The 20,762-nt window shown below is 47.0% G+C and overlaps 1 protein-coding gene across 2 annotated transcripts in view; it reads left to right on the forward strand.

Annotated features, from left to right (window-relative positions):
* Positions 1–20,762, forward strand: part of asic2 (acid-sensing (proton-gated) ion channel 2) — a 160,376-nt gene that overhangs the window by 75,968 nt on the left and 63,646 nt on the right. The window contains exon 1 of one of the 2 annotated variants that reach the window (XM_047038896.1): positions 14,793–17,165. The exons of the other annotated variant lie outside the window; for it this stretch is intronic. Within the exon in view, the coding sequence (XP_046894852.1) occupies positions 16,473–17,165 (693 nt within the window). The 5' untranslated portion in view covers positions 14,793–16,472. Of the gene's footprint in view, positions 1–14,792; positions 17,166–20,762 lie in introns of those variants that run through there. 2 annotated transcript variants of the gene reach the window in all.

A 20,762-nucleotide genomic window follows, 5' to 3' on the forward strand; every position in this document is an offset into this window, starting at 1 on the left:
GCAATGAGTGAGGTTTCTCCCTCTTGCATCAGTCGATCCACAGCACTTAAACACACGGGTCCCCTCACGGGTTCTCCTGCTCTCTGAAGTCAACGCGGCTCCTTCTGCCAGGGGTCACGACTAGAGTGGGGTCAATTCGATCCATGTTCTCCACCTCAATTTTATAGTCTGCGATATATGATCTACTTTTTTAATCGTGTTACCTTGTGCTTCCGGACGTTCTCTGGATCGTTAGGGTATACATCGTGCTGTGCACTTTTTTCAAGGCTCCTAAAATCAAAGTGATCCCAATTTTTTGTTATTCCCTCCTCCCCCTACACATCATTAACATTCAAAGGGCGCAGATTCTCACATGCCGTGGTCAAGTTCATGTGAAAAGGTGTGAGTGGTCGTGAGCTTTTTCACTCGTGAGCTTTTGGCATTTTCACCCAACCTTATCAAATTTCACCTTGAAATTATGTCAGAAAGGATTTAATCCTTTTTCTGCTCCTCTTCCTGCTGTGCTAAGATCAAAGAAACGTAGGTACTCTGCACTGGAAAATAATCAGCAGTTTGTGCAAGGTGTGCAGAAAAAAAGCCATTGCACCTCTATGCTTCTCCCCATTTCTCATTTCACAGGTTGAAGAGAGAGATCACAACCAGGTAGGGGCAGCACACTGTGCCCGTAGGCGGGCGCGTGTCTACGTGTGTGTGTAATTGTGTGTGTGTGTCAGTCGGAAACAGTCTAAGAAGAAGACTCTTCGGTTCACTTGTGCTGTCATCAATTTGACTGTTACATTTTCCTTGAAAACGTGTTTTCCCGGCTAGTTTGCTCTGGCGTGCTTTCGAAGGGCACTTAGTGCTCTTTTGTAATCTAAGCAGTTTACATCAGTTTCCACTCACGAGTCGTGATGTGTGTCTGGTCTCTCAGGTCTCCTGGGTCGGTACCAGACCAGCCTGGGTCAACCACTGGTCTCTAAGATCTTCCCACTGACCTCCCTGGCTCCACGTTACTGTGTCTCAGCATGCCATGACATCTGGCACTGATAGATAATCCTTCTCCCTATTGTATCGCATCGCTGGCTCTCCATTACGGGGGAAACATGGGTCTTTGTAATAGGAAACATCTTCCCATTAGTGAAGAGGATTATATGGTCTATAAGGAGCCTTAAGTACAGGCGTGTTGCAGTGGATTTAATGGGACATGGACTTGCCATGCGACTTACCCATGCGAGTTCCAACCCCCGCATCCTTCGTTCCAGAGCTAATTAGCAGTGACATGTGCCACCATGGAGCGTGCGCACAAAGTGAAAGGTGACAGCGTGAAGGGAAAATGTAGAAAGGCAGTGCTGGATTTCAGTAGCCGTTTCAGTAAATGTGCTATTGTACGTTGGTCAGTGTCTGCCTACTGACCATGTGCGGGGGACCAGGGTCTGCCTACAGACCAGTAGCTGTTTTAGGCACGGGCGAAGCGGGCAGCACCCAAATGCATCAAACCCTCCCGCTATCCTTGAGTTTCAAATGCACTACCAGCAGAGGGCGCCGACCGTGACACAACATATCTCCATGTTGTGGTTGGCGGAGGGGGGGTGTAACCCTTGCCCCTTGCCTGGGGCCCCAAATGTGCTAGGATCGCCACTGCGGGGGGGCACAGACGGAGTCTTGGTAGAGGCTGAATTTGCCGTCTCTCTCATCAACCTATAGTTCGGCCTCCTCTTAAGGAGTGATCGTACAGGTGCTGCGCCTTGCTCACTAGACGGGTTCAGATGTGGTGTAGTCATAGCAACCCTCACAGGCAATGAGTGCTGTTGGTTCTATTTAGCGTTTACCGCTAAACGATGATTGGCTGAGCCACAGGGAATCTGAAAATAATGACACAGGTTAGTTCTGGGGCTAGCTGAGATGGATCCGGAGGAGGCTGATGATGTCGTTTGCATGCTGCACTTGTCTTGAGATTGCTCACTCACAACAGGCTTTCATCGAGAGTCTTGGCTCCCACTGATAGCGCTAACGCATCTCGGGTAACCTCCCTGCTAACGCAACTCAGGTAACCTGCCTGCAGTGCCTGCAGCTGGACAGCGTCTCCACAGCTGTCCATTTCGGCCCTCGCCAGCTCCAGTATGTCCACTCCATAGCGCCCCCTCTAGGCAAGCTACCTATTTTTAGCCAACCCATACACACCATGCATTCAAAAGGTCAATACAAAAAAAAACTATGTTTCTCACACAGTAGAGCAGAGGGCTAATGAGAAGTTCAGGTCTACAGAGACTGAGTTAATGAGAAGCTCAGGTCTACAGAGACTGAGGTAATGAGAAGATCAGGTCTACAGAGACTGAGGTAATGAGCAGCAGGATGGGCTTCGCTGGCCTACTGGCCCACACAGGAAACTGATCCTTCTTCATCCAGCCTGTCGCCGTACGCAGCTGCACTGTGGGCTCCAGCGCTGTTCAGAAGATTAAGGAACTGGGAAAGGCCAGATAAGATTTTAGACTGGGAGGGAAAGTTAGAAATTAAACTTATGCCAACGTCCTTTTATATCAGAGGGGGAAAACAGTCAAGATTGTGTTTCTGGGCACTAGAGAGTTCAGTTACAGTTAATATCTTCTCTTTAAACAAAGCGGACCTACGTAGTATCTTGTATAATGGATCTAAGCGTCCATTATGGACGTGGGTCTGAATACCGATGTGGTGAGAAGGTCTCCACTGCCAGGGGGAGATATGGTACGGCGCGGTGCGGTGCGCTGTGTGTACAGTATGTGGGGCGTCAATTGTGTTACAGAATGTGCTTTTTTTGTGGAGAAGACTCTTTCAGAGATTTCAGAATAGTACTGCATATTTCAACTGAAGAAGCGGCCTGCTTCTTTTATCAAAATTCAATTGGAGCTACAGCTCAAGAAATCTGATTCAGTGTACAACAGGAAAGTGAGAGGAGTGCATTCTGGGTAGTAGACCTTGCAACTTTTCCAACCCCTGATAACTTTTTCGAAGGGTGCTGATGCACCAGCAAGCTATAATTCAAGACGTTCCAATGTGGGTAAGATAAGAGTAGCAGTGTGGTGAATGAAGTCATGTAAACGTGACTGGATTGCTCCTGTCAGTGTCTCTCTCTCAGCTGAATACAGAACTGCACAGCCATGAAGAACACAGGAGATAAAGAAGGGTTTAGTGAGGATGCTTTTGTCACATATTTGTGTGTGAGTGTTGGTTGTTGTGGGTTGTTTGTGTGTTGTTTTTGTGCATGTGAAAGGCTAGTATGTGTGATATTGATTAAAAGCTTGTACTGTAACTCATCCGTGCAGACATTCCATGCTTGTTTGGCACATTTAGTCCTGTTGCTTGATTGAGCACAATTAATGTTTTGGTCTTGAGTTATGATTGACTTCCCCTTTGTAAATTGCTTTGCCAAAACTAAATTTTCAAAGTACTTTGAATTGCAAATTATACAGAACTAGCAACTCACAAAATGTTCAGTACTTCTCAGTACAAGCTTAAATGTGATACTACAATCACCATTTAGGTACTATGCTGGTTTATACAGTGCCCTCCAAAAGTATTGGAACAGTGAGGCCAATTCCTTTATTTTTGCTGTAGACTGAAAACATTTGGGCTTGACATCAAACGATGAATGTGAAACCAGAGATCAACGTTTCAGCTTTTATTTCCAGGTATTTACATCAGGATCTGATGCACAAATTAGAAAATATCACCTTTTTGTTCGAACCCACCCATTTGTCACGTGAGCAAAAGTATTGGAACATATGACTGACAGGTGTGTTTTGTTGCCCAGGTGTGTCCTATTACATACATTATTCAATCAATAAATACCACTGAATGTCTACACTCAGGTTCAGATTGGGTAAGATAGGTTTTGTCTATGCAGACTGTATTCAGAGGTAAAAACAACATGAAAACCGGAGCGCTGTCTTTGGGTGAAAAACAAGCAATTGTGAGTCTTAGAGAAGATGGAAAATCAATCAGAGCCATTGCAGAAACATTGGCCATAGCCAGTACAACCATTTGGAATGTCCTGAAGAAGAAGAAAACTACTGGTGTACTAAGTAACAGACGTCGAACAGGTAGACCAAGGAAAACATCAGCAGTTGATGACAGAAACATTGTGAGAGCTGTAAAGAAAGACCCTAAAACAACTGTTAGTGAGATCAGCAACAACCTCCAGATGGCAGGAGTGAAGGTATCACTATCTACTGTTCGCAGAAGACTTCATGAACAAAAGTACAAGGGCTTCACCAGAAGATGCAAACCACGCATTAGCAAGAAGAATAGGAAGGCCAGGCTGGAATTTGCCAAAAAGTACAGAGATGAACCTCAAAAATTCTGGGACAAAGTTTTATGGACTGATGAGACAAAGATTAACTTTTACCAAAGTGATGGAAAGGCTAAAGTTTGGAGAAAGAAAGGAACTGCTCATGATCCCAAACACACAAGCTCATCTGTGAAACACGGTGGAGGTAATGTCATGGCTTGGGCTTGCATGGCTTCTTCTAGGACGGGCTCATTAATCTTCATTGAGGATGTAACACATGATGGCAGCAGCAAAATGAACTCGGAAGTCTACAGAAACATTTTGTCTGCCAATTTAAGGAAAGATGCAACCAAACTGATTGGCAGAGCCTTCATCATGCAGCAAGATAACGACCCAAAACACACTGCCAAAACAACAAAGGAGTTTATCAGGGGCAAGAAATGGAAGGTATTAGACTGGCCAAGTCAATCTCCAGACTTAAACCCTATAGAGCATGCATTTTACCTGCTTAAGAGGAGACTGAAGGGAGGAACCCCACAAAACAAACAACAACTGAAAGAGGCTGCAGTGAAAGCCTGGGAAAGCATCAAAAAGGAAGAATGCAAAAGTTTGGTGACGTCAATGGGTCACAGACTTGCTGCAGTTATTGAAAGCAAAGGATTTGCAACTAAATATTAAGTCTTATTCACTTAAATATGTTTTAAGTATATCTGTTCCAATACTTTTGCTCACATGACAAATGGGTGGATTCAAACAAAATGTGATATTTTCTTAGTTGTGCATCAGATCCTGATGTAAATACCTGGAAATAAAAGCTGAAACGTTGATCTCTGGTCTCACGTTCATTATTTGATGTCAAGCCCAAATGTTTTCAGTCTACAGCAAAAATAAAGGAATTCGCCTCACTGTTCCAATACTTTTGGAGGGCACTGTATATTCAAACCAAAATTGCATTTTAGAGTGTAGCAGTGGAACAGTGGTCCACTAGTGACAGTGGCGCCCTGTAGGGGGAAAAAGTTAGGACAATTCCAAGGGCCCCTGACTTACAGGGGCCCCAACATTTTTTAACCACTAATAGAAAAGAAAAGAAAAATTTTCATGGGGCCCAAAATTCCTGGCCGCGCCCCTGACTCGTGACAAAAAAAAGTGTAGAAATCTTTTCACCCAACTCTTTGTGATGTTCTTGCACATCGACGGGAGCCTGCTAAATAACAGACGAGGTGTCTTTAGAGGTTTAGCCAAAAGGTCACTTGAGAGAAAAGGCTAAGAGCTACAGATTTGACATGTTTGCATTTACACCTATTCTCTTCCCCTGAGGACGGAGAGAGTGCTGTGGGATGGTGTGGATCCGTGGAAGGTCACCTTTGATAAGACTCTCATTAGAGTGGAGTCGGTGTCGACGTGGTTGACCTTTACTGGCCAGTCTGAGGGCAGTAATCATGCGGAGAACCACAGACAACAAGGCCTCTGCAAAAGCTGCGTGGTTATTCCTGACACGCCTCTTAGTACCTAGCACGCTCGTGTTGGTGCTAAGTGATGGCAGGTTGAGATGCAGCAGTGGGTTAGCCATCAGTACCGTGCTGTTCTCACCCGGAGCATCGGTGCTCTTTCTCTTCAAGAGCTCACAGGAGACGATGACCAATATTTACACAGAGACTCAACCCTCAATCTGTACTGGTTATCTCAGAGTGTGACTCTGATGGAGAGAGAGGAATCTCACCAGGTGCAGAGTACAGTCTGGAAGCAGACGTAGATGTTGACATGGGGGCCAACAAGTGTAGATGGAGGATTATCCTGTTGATATGCTTTTGATGGAGGATTATAACCCCAGGGAAGGACCCTGTCCTCAAGGTGATGTGCCTGTCTGTTCATATCTGCCCAATATTGCAAGGGGTCTAGTTGGCCAAATATAAAAGGATAAATACTTAATCAAATATGTGATGGATAATATTTGATTGTACTATTTTTGATAGCTACTTTTAAATTCAAAAGAAGGGTTATTACCTGGACGTAGATCATGCGGTCCTATAACAGATGCCTGGGAACACTGTGAAGTTTATTGTTGCTGCAGGGTTCTACTAACACATACACTGTACAGCTAATATTCAAATGGTCCTCTCTATGGGTCAGAGGTGCTTTGAATCATGACCAAAATGTGACAGAAACCTATGCTGCTGCCAATGACAGGATGTGGTAGTTATGGGCTTTCAAAATAAAATGCAAATTGAAAATCTGTTCCAGTCAGTTCAAGCAGTGGGAATAATTTTCTTTCTTTTAATCTTTTATTCATGAGGGTGCTTACTGTGGCAATACCATCTTCTTTACCCCTTCAGAGCAAATTCCCAAAATGGTCAAGACTTCTTTGAAGGCACAGTTAGGCACATGCCTCCCACTAGGCCTGCTCTTCTTTGGCCCAATCACAAAATCCAGGCAGATTTATTGATGGGTACTGTATCGCTGCTTCACAGCCCAGAGATTAGAGCACAGCAGGTTCCCTCTTGCAGGGGTCACCCAACAGATGTTTCAGTGGATAAGTGTTTCAGTCCAAAGGGAAAAGAGACAGCTACTGTGATATTAACTAGATGCCAGTTGAAAGCAGGAAGCTGGCAGGAGATTTGAGGACAGGAAGGAGAAGGAAACCACTTGGAAACGTATTTGTTTTTTGATAATAAAGGTTTCTTGGATTCTTCTGGTGAACCCAAAGTCTATTATTTGAGTACATAAAGTTTTTTCTCTATGGAAAAATAGCAAGGCTGTTGAACTGAGATTTGCAATAAAAAATACTTGTTTCCACTCCATAGAGCACCTGCTTGTCAGACTGGAGGGTTGAAACAGCTTGTCATTTTCTACATAAACACGTTTCAAGCTATTTACGAACTTAGTTGATTGTCTTGTCTGCTCTTCTTTCTCTCTCTTGCTCTTGATTGAAGACGTTGTTATTTGTTTTCATTTTGGTGTTGGATCTTGGCTCACACATGTTAGCATACCACAGTTGACAGTTATTTTTGTTGCAATTCCTTTTTGGTCCAGTTGGTTTCTAGTGGTTCAATTTCAAGCGTACCTAATTAAGTAAACAAAGGGCATGTGCTTTGACAATTTATGCTCAATAGACATAGAAAAACATCCCGTTGACATTGGCCGGGTTTCCCAGATTCGTTAAGAAGCTCTTAGAGCTAAGAGCGTCTTAAGAACGTTCTAAGGGCGCTCTCGAACGCTCTTAGAACATTCTTAAGAAGATCTTAGCGTTAAGAGCTTCTTAACGAATCTGGGAAACCCGGCCATTGTTTGTGTTGAGTTTGATTGCCCTGAAGCCATTGAACCTTATTTTGTCATGTTAGCTTTGACCCAGATATGGTTTTTTTTACTAAACAGCATTTGATAACACCTCTAACTACAAACTGTCAAAGCCGCAATTCTAGTGTTGCGGGTTTGTGCGTGAGTCGTCTAGTTTGCTCTCCGTTTCCCTGTCCTTGTTGGGGAAGGGATTGGTGGGAAACCCATGAGTTCGAACTATGTCACGTACAAAAAGTCTCTGTCTATACACATCAGGTTAGAAGCGAGAAGATGTCGCCAGTGTTGAGGGTTTAGGCAGGATTCGTCTTTCCTGTAGGCAGGTTGGGCGTGTCGAGAAGGCAGGTCCCAAAGTTTTTTGGGTATTTTCTTTGACAGACGTATGGAAGCAAATCAGTGACATCATGTTTTGAATTTTAATAGGCATCAAATACTTAATATAGAGATTTAAACACCAACACATTTGTTGGTTTTGAATTCACCTCTTTAAAATTGAAATATGAATGTATTTAAATGTAGGCTTGTGTCCTGTTATGTCCCAGGCAGCTCCTTCCCTGTACCACTGCATCTCCACGACATCTCGTTGACAGTGCAAAAGCTGTTCTTTTATGGCTCAAGAACACTAACAAATTGAAGGTGTTGATTAGGTTTCGGAATGTTTTTCCGAAGAAGTCTCTGTGCTTTACACTGCTAACTCTTAATCACTGCTCTGATTGATTTTGTTTCCTCTGAGACGCTAATTGCATCACTAAGTTGTCCACTCTACCTGTTCTGCCCTGTCGATGCATATTTAGACAACCAGCTAAACAAGTTCCCCATTAATAGACACAGCTCAATGTGTGCATAGGGAATCATGACATATTCCATAAGAAAATAATTAGATATTACTAGATGATGACAATGGAAAACCTCTCCTGAACAACATTGTGTTTACTGGTTTTAAGAGGATAACTCAAGCTGATAACATGAAGGATACTGCAAGCTAGGTTAACAATAAGCAGTTGCTGACTTCTACTTCCAACATAAATGTATGTTCCCCAACATAATTACACTGAATTGTCAATACGTGTAAAAAGAAGTGTCAAGGAGCTATGGCTGTTTTCTCACAAGACTTGTGTAGACAAATGTCTGCTCCTCAAGAAAAAATATAGATAACATTTTCGTGTGTTTACATGTCAGAAGGGACGGTCTTAACGACACCTCCATGCCCCTCTTCACTGGTCTTGTACAGTGGGTATCAGCAGAGATAAGCTAAGTGTCAGTCCATGATACTGCTAGACGAACATCCTAATCAATATGCCTCTGACCCCTTCTGATTAAACTGATGCAGTCAGCTATATTTATCAAATTTCTCCTTGAAAAGTCCTCTGTCCTAATAGATAAGAATCACTTAATGCACACTACACGTCAGTGCTTGGAAAGGCACAGAAACACAAACCGCACTATGGTTACCAGTGTTCTGGATTACAATGAAACACATGAAATAACAAGGGACTGTTTTATGGCATGGGATACTTTTAGGATTGAGAAGTTGGTGAGGTTTATTTTTTAAATTTTTTATAGAGCACCATGGCCCTCTGGGAAATGGAGTTTTAGCTTCGACTGCATTTGACCTCACTCATATTGGCCACGGCTGAGTTTGTCAGGGGGAAGAAATAGCCCTATCCCTCTGGAATTCAGGTCACGTCAGTTCCAGATCCACTTGACGCAACATGGCAACCAAGCCAGGCATGGCATCGTCTCCACGGTTACGACCCAGTGGATAGACCCTCACAATATCCTCGGAGGGGGTAAACACACATAAACTCACTCACGCAGATCAACTGTACAGTGATTCATAACAGTACAGTTGATTTAAAATCATCTGAGAAACGTTAATAACACACACAATCACTCACTCACATACCAACAATACAGTGATTAGTCATCTAACTAGCTGAACACAAGCTTACAAACATCTGAATGATCGTAGGATACTTCCTCAAAGAACTCAAAGAAGCATTTCCTGACCATTCCTTTCCGAATGGTCTTCACGCCTGCCTCATTTGGCAACATTCTGTGCACCAGTCCCAGAAGCTGTCACTGGAAGCCAATGTGACAAAATATAACTGTACCTTGAAAACCACCCCAAGTTTAGGAGACGCAAGACACAGACACCACATCACACACACACACACACACACACACACAAAGTGTGATTGTCAAGTTTGCCTGGAATGCCGTACCACACTTGTCTACAGGGACATGAATTGGTCTCAAGTTTTCAGAAAGTCTGAGTGCTCTCAGCATTTCCTCTTCCAGTAAAGTTGCCCTTGTGCAGGTTTCCAAAAGGTCAGAGGAATGTGCCTGCTACATCGTGACTTGGTTTGTCAAAGCAGGAAGAGGGGCTGCAGGGAGCTGGAAAGGGCAGGGGTGGGGGTGGCTACAAACCGCCCCTGTTTGGGGGGGGGGAGGTTCAGATCGATATAATCATTACTACACTGGCGCCAGCAATTGTTGAAAAACAAGCACAGAAGCACCGGAACAGAGAGGCTTAATCGTAGACGGGATGCCCTCAAAGGAACATTCCGGCGTGTGTTGTCCTCAGAGCACTGCAACCCCTCCAGCCCCCCAGTGAGTCAGCTGCTCAGGTCCAGCCAGAGGTCTGGCTGGTGTCGTCCAAAGCTTTTATAACCGCACAGTAACGACATCCCACAGTCTCCAGAGCCCCCACAGGCCCGCTGCGGTCACCGTCCCTGTTCCGTCACCGTTTCCGTCACCTCGGGCAAAGTCGCAGTGGAGTCGCTGCGTGACACCGTGGTTCCTGCGTCACACTGTCCTCGATGGCCCGCGTACAGCCCGCCTTTCAGCTTCAGCCACATGGATGGTGGCGCTGCGCTGACAGGACAACTATCACGCACGGCGACATTTGCAACGCGAACTAGTTAAATATTTTTTTTTAAAATGGGGGGGGGGGTAGGGGGGGGGGCATGTGGGTGTGAGGGGAAGGGGGGGTTGCATAATGTGATTTTGTATATTGGTGATTGGAAAGCTAGGTCAGGGGTCTGTGTTTATGTCAATAGCTACCTCCTAGGTCATGGCTGAACAAACACCAGCAGAGAGAACCGTGGAATTGCAGTTTGGAAAAGTCCTCTTGGGGGGTATGCATAATCAACACCAACCGCATCGCTGCTATTGACTTCACTGCGTGATGTGATTGCTGCTGTGGGACATGTTATCAGAGACAAAACAGCAGCTGTAGGATTTAATGAACTGCTCCCCTCCCCTGCCCTGCTCTGCCACCTCTGTTATGAGACCTGGTTGAAGCTCATTCCAGAGGCTGACAGTCACTGATGGCTCCTGAGGACAGGGATCCAGAGACAGCCATGGGAGCCAAACCAGCAGCTGATCCCACGGACAGGCTATGAGGTGAGGGACCCCCCCCCCCCCACAACCCCTCCCCACAAGCACCAGACGTGCCTTGGCTGCAATCCTGCAAACAGACATTTTTCTCCTCGACAGGTGTGACAACGCGCGGATTAAAATTCATTAAAAAATTTCCCCCCCCCAAAAAAGCGCTTGATCGCCTGCTATTGGTGTCAACGGGGCACGCTGAGGATGTGATGGATGGATCAGCGTGGCAGTACGTGCACTGTTTTACCCCCTCCTCCTCCTTGTCTTCTGTCCTCTCTCCATGTCGCCCACCTCGCCGCGCTGGAGGGAGATGAGGCTCGCACAGCTACTAAAGTCTTCTCATTATGCACTTGAGATTGTTCGGGAGGATGCTGAAATGCAATCGGTCCTACTTGTCACAGCTCTGTGCTTTTGTAGAGGAGTGTTTGTGTGTGTGTGTGTGTGTACGGGCTCTGCACTATTCAGAAGGGATAATGTTATGCTTGTGATATTTGTTGCATAATACTGATCAGCGTGATTATGCATCTAAGTATCCTGGATAATGTTGTTATGCATCTAAGTATCCTGGATAATGTTGTTGAAGAAGGGGGGGGGGGGAGGTGTTCCAAGTAAATTGGTCACGGCAAAAAATGCGCTGTGTCATCACTGTCATATCTCCAATAAAACTCTGATCATCCTGATGTTTCAGACTTTCGAATGTTGCATTACGTTATTATATTTGAGCGGCCCCTACCCTATATTCTACTCTTTACCATAGAGATGCTCTTTCATTAGACTCCCAGCCAATTATATTGTTTTCATTCCAGCATCCACTGGGAGGAACAAAGGCTTTGAATGGAGTCAAAGGTAGTGTTATTATGTTATACTTGAGGGGATATGTGTGCATATAACGGAGGTGTAGTCAAATGTCCTTGACTTTTCAGATTTTGTTATGTTGGTGGTTGCATTGTTGATACAGAATGCATTATGCGTTGTTGCATTATTCATGCTCTGTGTTCTGACGGGGTCTCGAGTTTATACGGTCAAGGTCCTTTTTAGCGGAATGTTTGTTGCGAATCCTTTCTGTTCGTCAGACCCTCGCGCTATGCTGCATATGCTGCATATGAGACATGTATCTATCTATGTTGTCGTTTGTACTTGGTACTTTGTACAGCCTCCCACAGTTGACTTAGCCCGGGTGAATCACAGCGAGGAGGCCAAGTAGACAAGTTATTTCTTAGGTTGATAATGAGGCAGTCTGAGCCACGTGCTTCATCCTCCGCTCCTCAGCTCCTAGAACATGCAGCGTGAAGCAAATCAATTAAGAGGGTGACAGAACCCACATCAGCAATGGAGAGATGCTTGACTGGCCTTTAGCAAATGAAGACCAGTGGATACTCTAGGAAGGCATTAACGAATTAGTCTGCCTCTTTGCTAATTCTCTTAAGAGCCCAGGAGGCTACCATGCGACCACTCTTTGGTCCCGCAAACGTGTCATGGCGCTCGGAGCGTTTGGTATTTTTACTTCGTCAGATGTGTTTTGCATAGATTTAGCTGAAGTAAAAAAAAAAAATTGTCCCTGCAACTTCTCATCCTCAGTGAATTATAAGGTTGTTTGAATCACTGCAGCGTAAATCGTTTCTTTTCACCCACAGCGTGCACCTTAGGTCATGGTTGTGTGGTTATAAGGACCAGCTAAATTACTCAATTATTCAATTATACTGTAGCACCGTCATGGTTGAGCTGGTCCGGAACTTCCAGATAAATTGCTCCAGCAAGATACCCAGTTATTTAAATTGCGCCCCGAACTACCCGAGCATTAGACAATACCCCGATGTGATCTGCGCTTCAAAATCTCGGCCATAGGAAGTATACTGTGATACTAAAACAGTTTCATAATTATGGCGTTTGAGTATTTCACAACACTGTTCAGTGCATTATTTCCCTGTCTGGGGTTTGATAAAGTTTCATTTGATCTAATTTTGACACTTAATTATGCATTGTTCTATTGAATTAGCACTAACAGTTAACGATAAAAGAAAGGAGCTTGTTTGCAGGGGCAGTTCCACACAGGGGCCTACGGGGGCCAGTGCCCCTCTAAAAATGTTCCTGGCCCCCCCTGTGGCCGCCCTGAGGTGACTGGAAAAAAAAAGCAAGGGGCATTGCAGACTTTTTTTGCCCCAGTAAACAAACAAGTTAGAGAAACATATCAAGGTATTGAGTGAGCTGAGGAGCTGGAAAAGGGAGAGCCAGAGCTGTTTGTATGATTTTAATGTTAACCAAAATTAAAGTATTTAATGTGTAAATATAATTAGTTTCCTTTTTTAATGTGCCCCTCTGATTAAATCCTGGCCCCCCAGTAAAATGTGTCTAGAACTGCCACTGCTTGTTTGATGCTTTTCTAAATACTAATAGGCTAAAGGGAAGCTTCACAGAGTGAACAGTCACAGAGGTTAAAAGTACATGTATAAATAAAAGAAAAGCACAGAAGGGAAAAGGAAGTGTTGAAAGCAAGCTTAAAAGGTGTTTTTGAGGGCTTATTCAAAATTTGTCACTGTAGTTGCCTGTCGAACGTGGTTGGGGAGGGCGTTCCAGAGGGAGGGTGAGAATTCCAGTAAGGAATTAGGCTAAAGAGGAGACTTGTCTTGTCCCATATTTAGTTATGGGGTAAGAACGCTCTGGGTGAGTCACTCTCCCCTCCCATTAGAATGTTCTTTTCAGAAGGAAGTCAGGTCAGGATGACCTGATAGGGTGGTGCTTTGCTCTTTAGAGCCACTGGTTGCATAAGAATGACCAATCAGGGTGGACATCTGTTTATCTTGAACAAACTGTGTGTTGTCTGATAATTGCCAAAGATATTTGTATGACGTAGGTAGGACTGTATAAAAGTTCTTGTCTATTGAATACATGTCGGACTTCTCTGGCTAGAGAAGTTCTGCATGTGATCCCAAGAAGCCTATGCAATAAAGACGAAAGCCTTTGTAATCAATCTCCTGACTCCAAGCCTGTTAAGTCTTACACCACTAAGAACCACTTTCGAGCCTCCAACACTACTTCACAAGATTTGAGTCTTTGATGCTGTAAAAAATGTACAGTAAGGGGCAAGCACCCACTCACAAGATTGAGTGGGTGTAAATACAGCACGCCCACGGGGGGATAGAAACCATCCGAGATTTTCATTTACATTTAGTCGTTTAGCAGACGCTCTTATCGAGAGCGACTTACAGTAAGTACAGGGACATTACCCGCGAGGCAAGTAGGGTGAAGTGCCTTGCCCAAGGACACAACGTCGGCTCAGCCGGGAATTGAACTGGCGATCTTCAGATTACCAGCCCGATTCTCTCACCGTTCAGCCACCTGACTCCCGAGATGACTTAGGAGTCTGTTTGTTTGTGTGCAGGTGTAGGTTGGGGCAGCCGTTGACTGATCATTTGTGGAGACAGGAAATGAAGATGCACCTGTGTGTGTGTGTTTCCAAACGCTGAAAAAGCCACAAGATTGGTTGTGAGTGTTGGCTGGTATTTGAAGTTGCATTCATTTTAACACAACTGACTTCCTGAACCGTTTACATCTTTCTGTAACTGTCTCAGTATCTTACAGTAAACACTGCATTTCATCTATTGTGGGGAGAAGGAGAACTAAAATCATGAAACAAACAGGACAAGAAGTATGCACAAAAGTGCTCAAACACATTCGCCCGGTCTCCCATTTTGCTCCTGCAACGATTGGTGTGTTTCGTCGCCGCAGAGAAACAATGGGGGGGGGGGGGGGGGGGGGGGGGGGGGGTTGTGGAGAGAGGCGAGGGGAGAGAGAGGGGAGGGAAGGGGTGGGTGGGGGGGATCAGCGCTCTGAGAGACAGCCGCTCTCATCGCCGGCTGGCTCTGTGGCTGTGTGGAGGGAACTGAGACGCTGGAGGAGCGCAGAGAGGACGAGCTGCCGGGAAAAACGCGAGCAGACCAGAGGAGAGCTAAGGAGCAGCAGACTGCCGCTCGGCAGGAACACGGCAAAACCCGAGGAGCACTGAGGAACGCTCGCGGAGCGGGGGGAGGGAGGAACAGCGGAGTGGATCGGGCTGAAGAGAGGAAAGTGCGTCGACTGTGGGACAGCCGTTGATCCGTAGCCAGAGGAGAGAGGTGGGGGGCGTGCGAGCGAGCGTGCGTGCGTGCGTGTGCATGAAGAGGAGGAGAGGAGGAGGGGAAGAGCTTCGTGGGGTGGAGCTAGTTCACAAGGTTTGATTGGCACAGGGGGAGAAGCGGCGGTGCGTGAGGGCAAGTTGATGAATCTCATTTAGAAAGACCAGTGCTTTTGAGCAGAGGGAAAACAACAGCACAAATATCAGGATTAGACCCACCGTTACTTTCCGAGAAAGAAAACGAAGAGGACGAACGGGAGATAAAGGAAGGAGAGGAGAGGAGAGAGAGAGAGCTTGATCCTTAGATTGGACCCTGACAGAACACACTCTGCTTCGGTCATCTGCGGTCGATTGCAGTGTGAATGCCCGCGGGTCTCTCTGGCTTTGAGTGTGTTTGCGTGTGGCTTTCAGAAGTCTTGGGACTGAGGAGCGCGCCGTCACCCGCAGGGCACAACAGTCCTCCCGCCCCCCCTCCCCCCAAAACAAAAAGGAAAGAAGAAGAGAGAAGGAGAAAAAGGAGAGAGGCGAAAGAGTGACAGATGGCGAGAGGGGAGGCATGCAAGTCACGAAGGTAAAAGTGAGATAACAGAGAGCGTCGGAAACAAAACGGACGAGCAAGGTTAACGAACGCAATTAGACATGCATGGCCGCTCTCTCTGCCGGTGGCATGGTAATGATCCCGACCGCTGCCCGCTGCGTGCTGGTGTGTGAGGGTGAGCGGGGTGAGGAGGGCGATCGCAGAGCCCAGGTCGAAACAGGCAGCAGCCTCCACAGAGCAGCGTTGACGCAGAGGACCAGTCGCTCCCTGACAGCCCCCGGCAAGCACACGGCTCCAGCCCCCCGAGCCTCTCAGCTGCCCTGCTCTCTTCCCTCCTTCACTTCCTCTCCCTACGTCCTCTTTCCTGTTTTGGTCACTGCTGCTTAGCTTGTCTCCTCCTCCTCTCCCCCGCCCCCCCCCTTTCGCTTTCACTCCTCCTCTGCTCCTCCCTCCCGATTCCTCCCCCTCTCCTCCCTCCCATCCTTCTCTCTGTCTCTTTCCGTCTCGTTCTGTCACACTAACCGTGTTGGATGCTGGAGTCGCTCACGCGGAAGCTGCCTCGCTCCAAGCACATTTGCTCGGCTGCTTTTTTTCCTGCTGAGTCGAACGAGTGAAGTGGTCTCAGGTCAAGCAACCTAAATGGACTAAGAGGAAAGTTACAAGGAGGGGGGGATGGCCAATAAGTAATAGGGGAGCAAAGCAAGACTCGGGACAACAGCTAACAGAAGACACTGTGTATGAGTGTGTGTCTGTGCGTGCGCGTGTGTGTTTGTGTGTGTACGGAGCTCTCAGAGAGGAGTGGGCTGTGCGTGTACGCCTGTGACTGTGGAGAGGGCTGAGAAGGGCACACCCGGGTGTGGGTTGCTCCGCTGGGGATACCGTTACCCTGGAGCCCCATGTGGGCCCCAGCCCCTGAGGCCTGGCTGGGAGATGAAGCCTTCCCCTGGGCTCTAGGAGCGCTGTGGGCAGCCATGGCTCTGGAGGGGCACTCTCTCCACCGGGGATCCCCTGCGGTGGTTCGGAGGGGCGCCCAGCGCCCTGCAGTAAAGCCCGGCCTCTCTCAGATCACCTCCGCCCTGCTGGCGAGGACACGTCTGCACGGCCTACGGCGGGTGTGCGTGCCCGGCGGCTCCATCGGACACAGAACCTTCTGGTTGCTAGCTCTGTGCACCTCCCTGGGCCTGCTCTTGTCCTGGTCCTCCAACCGCCTCCTTCACTGGCTCTCCTTCCCCACTTACACGCGAATCCACACCGAGTGGGCCAAGGAGCTGCCTTTCCCCACCGTCACCATCTGCAACAACAACCCCATCAGACTCTACAAGCTCACCAAGAGCGACCTGTACTTTGCGGGCCACTGGCTGGGCCTGCTGTTGGCCAATCGGACCGTCCGTCCCCTGGTGCTGGACCTGCTTCAGGACGACCAGCAGGCCTGGTTCAGGAAGCTCTCCGACTTCAGACTGTTTCTACCCCCCAGGAACTTTGAAGGCACCAACCTAGAGTTTATGGACCGTCTGAGCCACCAGTTGGAGGACATGTTGCTGTCCTGCAAGTACAGAGGGGAGCCCTGCGGTCCACACAACTTCACCTCCGTAAGTGTCCCAGCACCTTCCCTCTCACCACCTTCCCTCTCCCACAAACGCAGGTCTGACTCCGGAAAGTCCCGCTCTTTGATTATACACTCCGACCGTGATCTTGTTCTCACGGCTGTCCTCCTTGACAGTTGTCATCCTTCCACATGTGTGATGTGTTTCTAAGCAGCAGGTTTCCCATTCGGAGTTTGGTCAACAGATTCTACACTTGACGTGGATATGGATCTTGAGGTGAAAGTCGTCTTGGCCAGATCTCAAGATCTTGTCAGGAGGCACATTCTCGCTGCAGTTTTGAGGGTCTTTAGAGCTCAGTGATTTTGGTGTGGGTCCATGTGGTGGCCTTAGTTAGAGCCTCTGACTGTGAAAGGAATCTATCTTTGTTAGTGGGCCACAACCCAGAGGACAGCCTTCTCACTCCCTCTGATCTCTCCCATCTCCCTATCTCTTTTTACCAACCATCCTCTCTCTCCTCCCTCGCTCTCTTTCTCTTTCTCTTTCACTCTCTCTCTCTCTCTCTCTCTCTCTCTCTCTCTCTCTCTCTCTCTCTCTCTCTCTCTCTCTCTCTCTCTCTCTCTCTCTCTCTCTCTCTCTCTCTCTCTCTCTCTATCTCTCTCTTTCTCTCTCTCCCTCTGTCTGTTTCCATGCTCCCCTGATCATGTGTAGGACTGTGACAGTGACAGCTGTTTTCTCTGAGGTGAAACCAAAATCCAAACACCCTTTGAAACTTTATTTTTGCATTTCATTTCTATTCCTCTCGTTATCTGCTATGTTGTCTCAAAGCAAATGGTACTCACTCAAGCATAGAGAGGGAAGCATTGTTTGTGTGTGTTGTCTTCCAGAGCGTGTGTGTGTGTGTGTGTGTGGGTGACAGATGGATGAAGAGGCACTGGGGAACTACAGTATGGGCTCTTTGAGGTGTCAACCACGAGTCTTAGCTTCATAATTAACTCTCTAACTCCACCGTCTGTTGAAATTAGACATTGGGTCTAGGACAGAACCATCAGCGTTTTAAATTCAGTGGCTTCTCAACGCTATCAGTCTCTTCATTAACGGCACATTTAGAGGAGTGTCGCCCCAGTCACTTCATAAGAGAAGCTACTGTACCGTGGCCGTGGCCAACCCACTGTGTCCATGTCTTGATAAAAAATGGATGACTTTCATTAGTTTCAGCTTTGAACGTGGCATTTATACTGAGCACTCAAGACTGGGGCTGTAATGAAGCAGATATGGGGCTTTTCTATCTCCGAGCTCACTGCCGTAACGAGGTGTGAGACCAGGCAGCTCGACACTGCGTGCTGCGAGGACGGTGCTTCATCAAAAACATGCCCTGAGGCCACCTCCCTGGAATAATGGTTTAAAACCACTCATTTGCGATAGGGATACTGTATCATTTATCTGGAAGACTGGCTCAGGAGGTGGGTTATTGTGCGTTTGTTTAAACTCTGCTGTCCATGCCCCCGTAATAACCCGCGCGGTTCATGGTACGTGTGGCTAAAGGTTGGCACCCTTCATCCAGTGACGACACAGACATGTTTGTATTTTTGTCAGTGTGTGTATTTGTGTGTATTTTGTGTGTGTATTTGCTTCAGGTACCAGTCAGCATGGGTGTCGAACAGGACATGTTTGTGTGGAGCATTTATTGGGTCGGGTCGGTCAATTTGTGTTCAGATCAGTCTGAACCTGAAGTGATGATTTTCTCCTGAGCCAGTGAGATGCCAAGAGTCGGCATTATCCTCTCTCCCAAGCGGAGGCCTGATGTCTTGCACGGCCCTCTGTGTCTGGGCTAATCTCGTTAGCCTACTCCCGCATCACAACAAAACACTCCCCTTAGGCTAATTCATTACCATTACATGTAGAACTGTGTCACTATAGGACATAACTGAATGTCAGACTGAGATGCAGAAAGGGGAGGGGGAAGATGTGTGTGTGTGTTTTTGTCTGTCTGTGTGTGTGTATGTGCTTGTGTGTGGGTGTGCATGGGGAAGTCTGTGTGATTGCGTGCGTGTCTATACAAATTAGTGTGTACATGTGAGACCTGAGTTGGTTCTGACAGGCTTAACAGTATATAGTCCTTTGAACTAAAGCTGAAAGAGAGAGAAAGAGAGAGAGAGAGAGAGAGAGAGAGAGAGAGCATAGAGAATGAGAGAGAATAAGGAGACAGACAGTGGGAGAGGGAGAGGGAGAGGGAGAGGGAGAGGGAGAGGGAGAGGGAGAGGGAGAGGGAGAGGGAGAGGGAGAGGGAGAGGGAGAGGGAGAGGGAGAGGGAGAGGGAGGTTTAGAGAAAAGGCTATGGGGTGGTATGGTGGGGAATATAAATGAGGGCAATAATTCTGCTTAGCCTCTTGCAGCCTCCAGTCTCTTGAATCTATCACAGTGACCAGGAACTACCAGACAGCCTTCCAATCAATAAATCCATTAGCTGTTTGCTGTAGTTTGCTGAGGTCTATTTCACTCTCAGCACTGCAAAACTTTTTAGTCATAGACACATTTAACGGTTACAGACCCCAACCTTTTAGTGCCATTAAGGTACAGCTTACAAAGTCTCCAATGTACTAAGTAGTGTCAAATCCCATTATGGAATGTTGTATATTGAAATGCGGTGCTGTGGTTGAACTGTGTTGTAAAATACAGTGTTCCCTCGCACCCAGTTATGCACTTCTAGTCCATGATGACCTGCTGCACTGATTATCATGCACTTTTCGTGCACCACTTAGGATCAAAGTGTCCGCCGAATAAACAAATGTGTAGCGTTTTTGTGATGCGTGACTGTGTTTGAGAGTGGATGCTCAGACATGCGTGTGTGATTGGCACACGTTTAGTTATTCACATAGTCAAATGTAAGCGATTTGCCCAAAGTTCCAATCAAGCCATGTTATTCTTGATAGTGTAAAATGGAGAAAAATAAAGATGGAGAAAGTGGAGATGGAGAAAGAAACTCAAACAGCAGTCACAGGGAGGGGTGGGGGGGTGGGGGGGGGTGCATTCATGATCTAGTAGATTAGCCCATAGACCCAGCCTATGACCTTGAGTTCTTCATGAATATTGCATTCTTCTCGCACCGAGAAGAACACATTTTATGTTCATGTAAATTAAATCAGTGACCTTTACGGCCTTTTGTATTTCTTGGCTGTAGAAGGCGTGACATAGACAGGAGTGGTTTTTACCGCAGTGAGCATCGTGGCAGTCATTCAAGGTTTCTGCGTTTCTTTAAAAAAAAATGTTATGTACGTGTTTTCCCGAAAATACATGCAGTTCACCTCTGTTCGCTGTGATAACCATGCAATCTGTTTGCAGCATTTTGTTTCTCTCCAGTCTATGCTGTCTGTCGGGCCAACCCTTGTGTGAAGCCAGCCCTCCACCCCTCTGTCAGGGCTCTGTCCCTCTGTCAGCCCTCCGCCCCTCTGTCAGGGCTCTGCCCCTCTGTCAGGGCTCTGCCCCTCTGTCAGGGCTCTGTCCCTCTGTCAGGGCTGTGCCCCTCTGTCAGGGCTGTGCCCCTCTGTCAGGGCTGTGCCCCTCTGTCCTCCATCTGGAACAGAGCTCTGTTGAACAGCCCTCCAGTCCAGCCCCTCAGCCAGACACTGGGAGGGCGACCCATGG

The sequence above is a fragment of the Hypomesus transpacificus genome, chromosome 17 (genome assembly GCF_021917145.1).
Source record: "Hypomesus transpacificus isolate Combined female chromosome 17, fHypTra1, whole genome shotgun sequence".
In the NCBI taxonomy this organism is placed as follows: Eukaryota; Metazoa; Chordata; class Actinopteri; order Osmeriformes; family Osmeridae; genus Hypomesus; species Hypomesus transpacificus.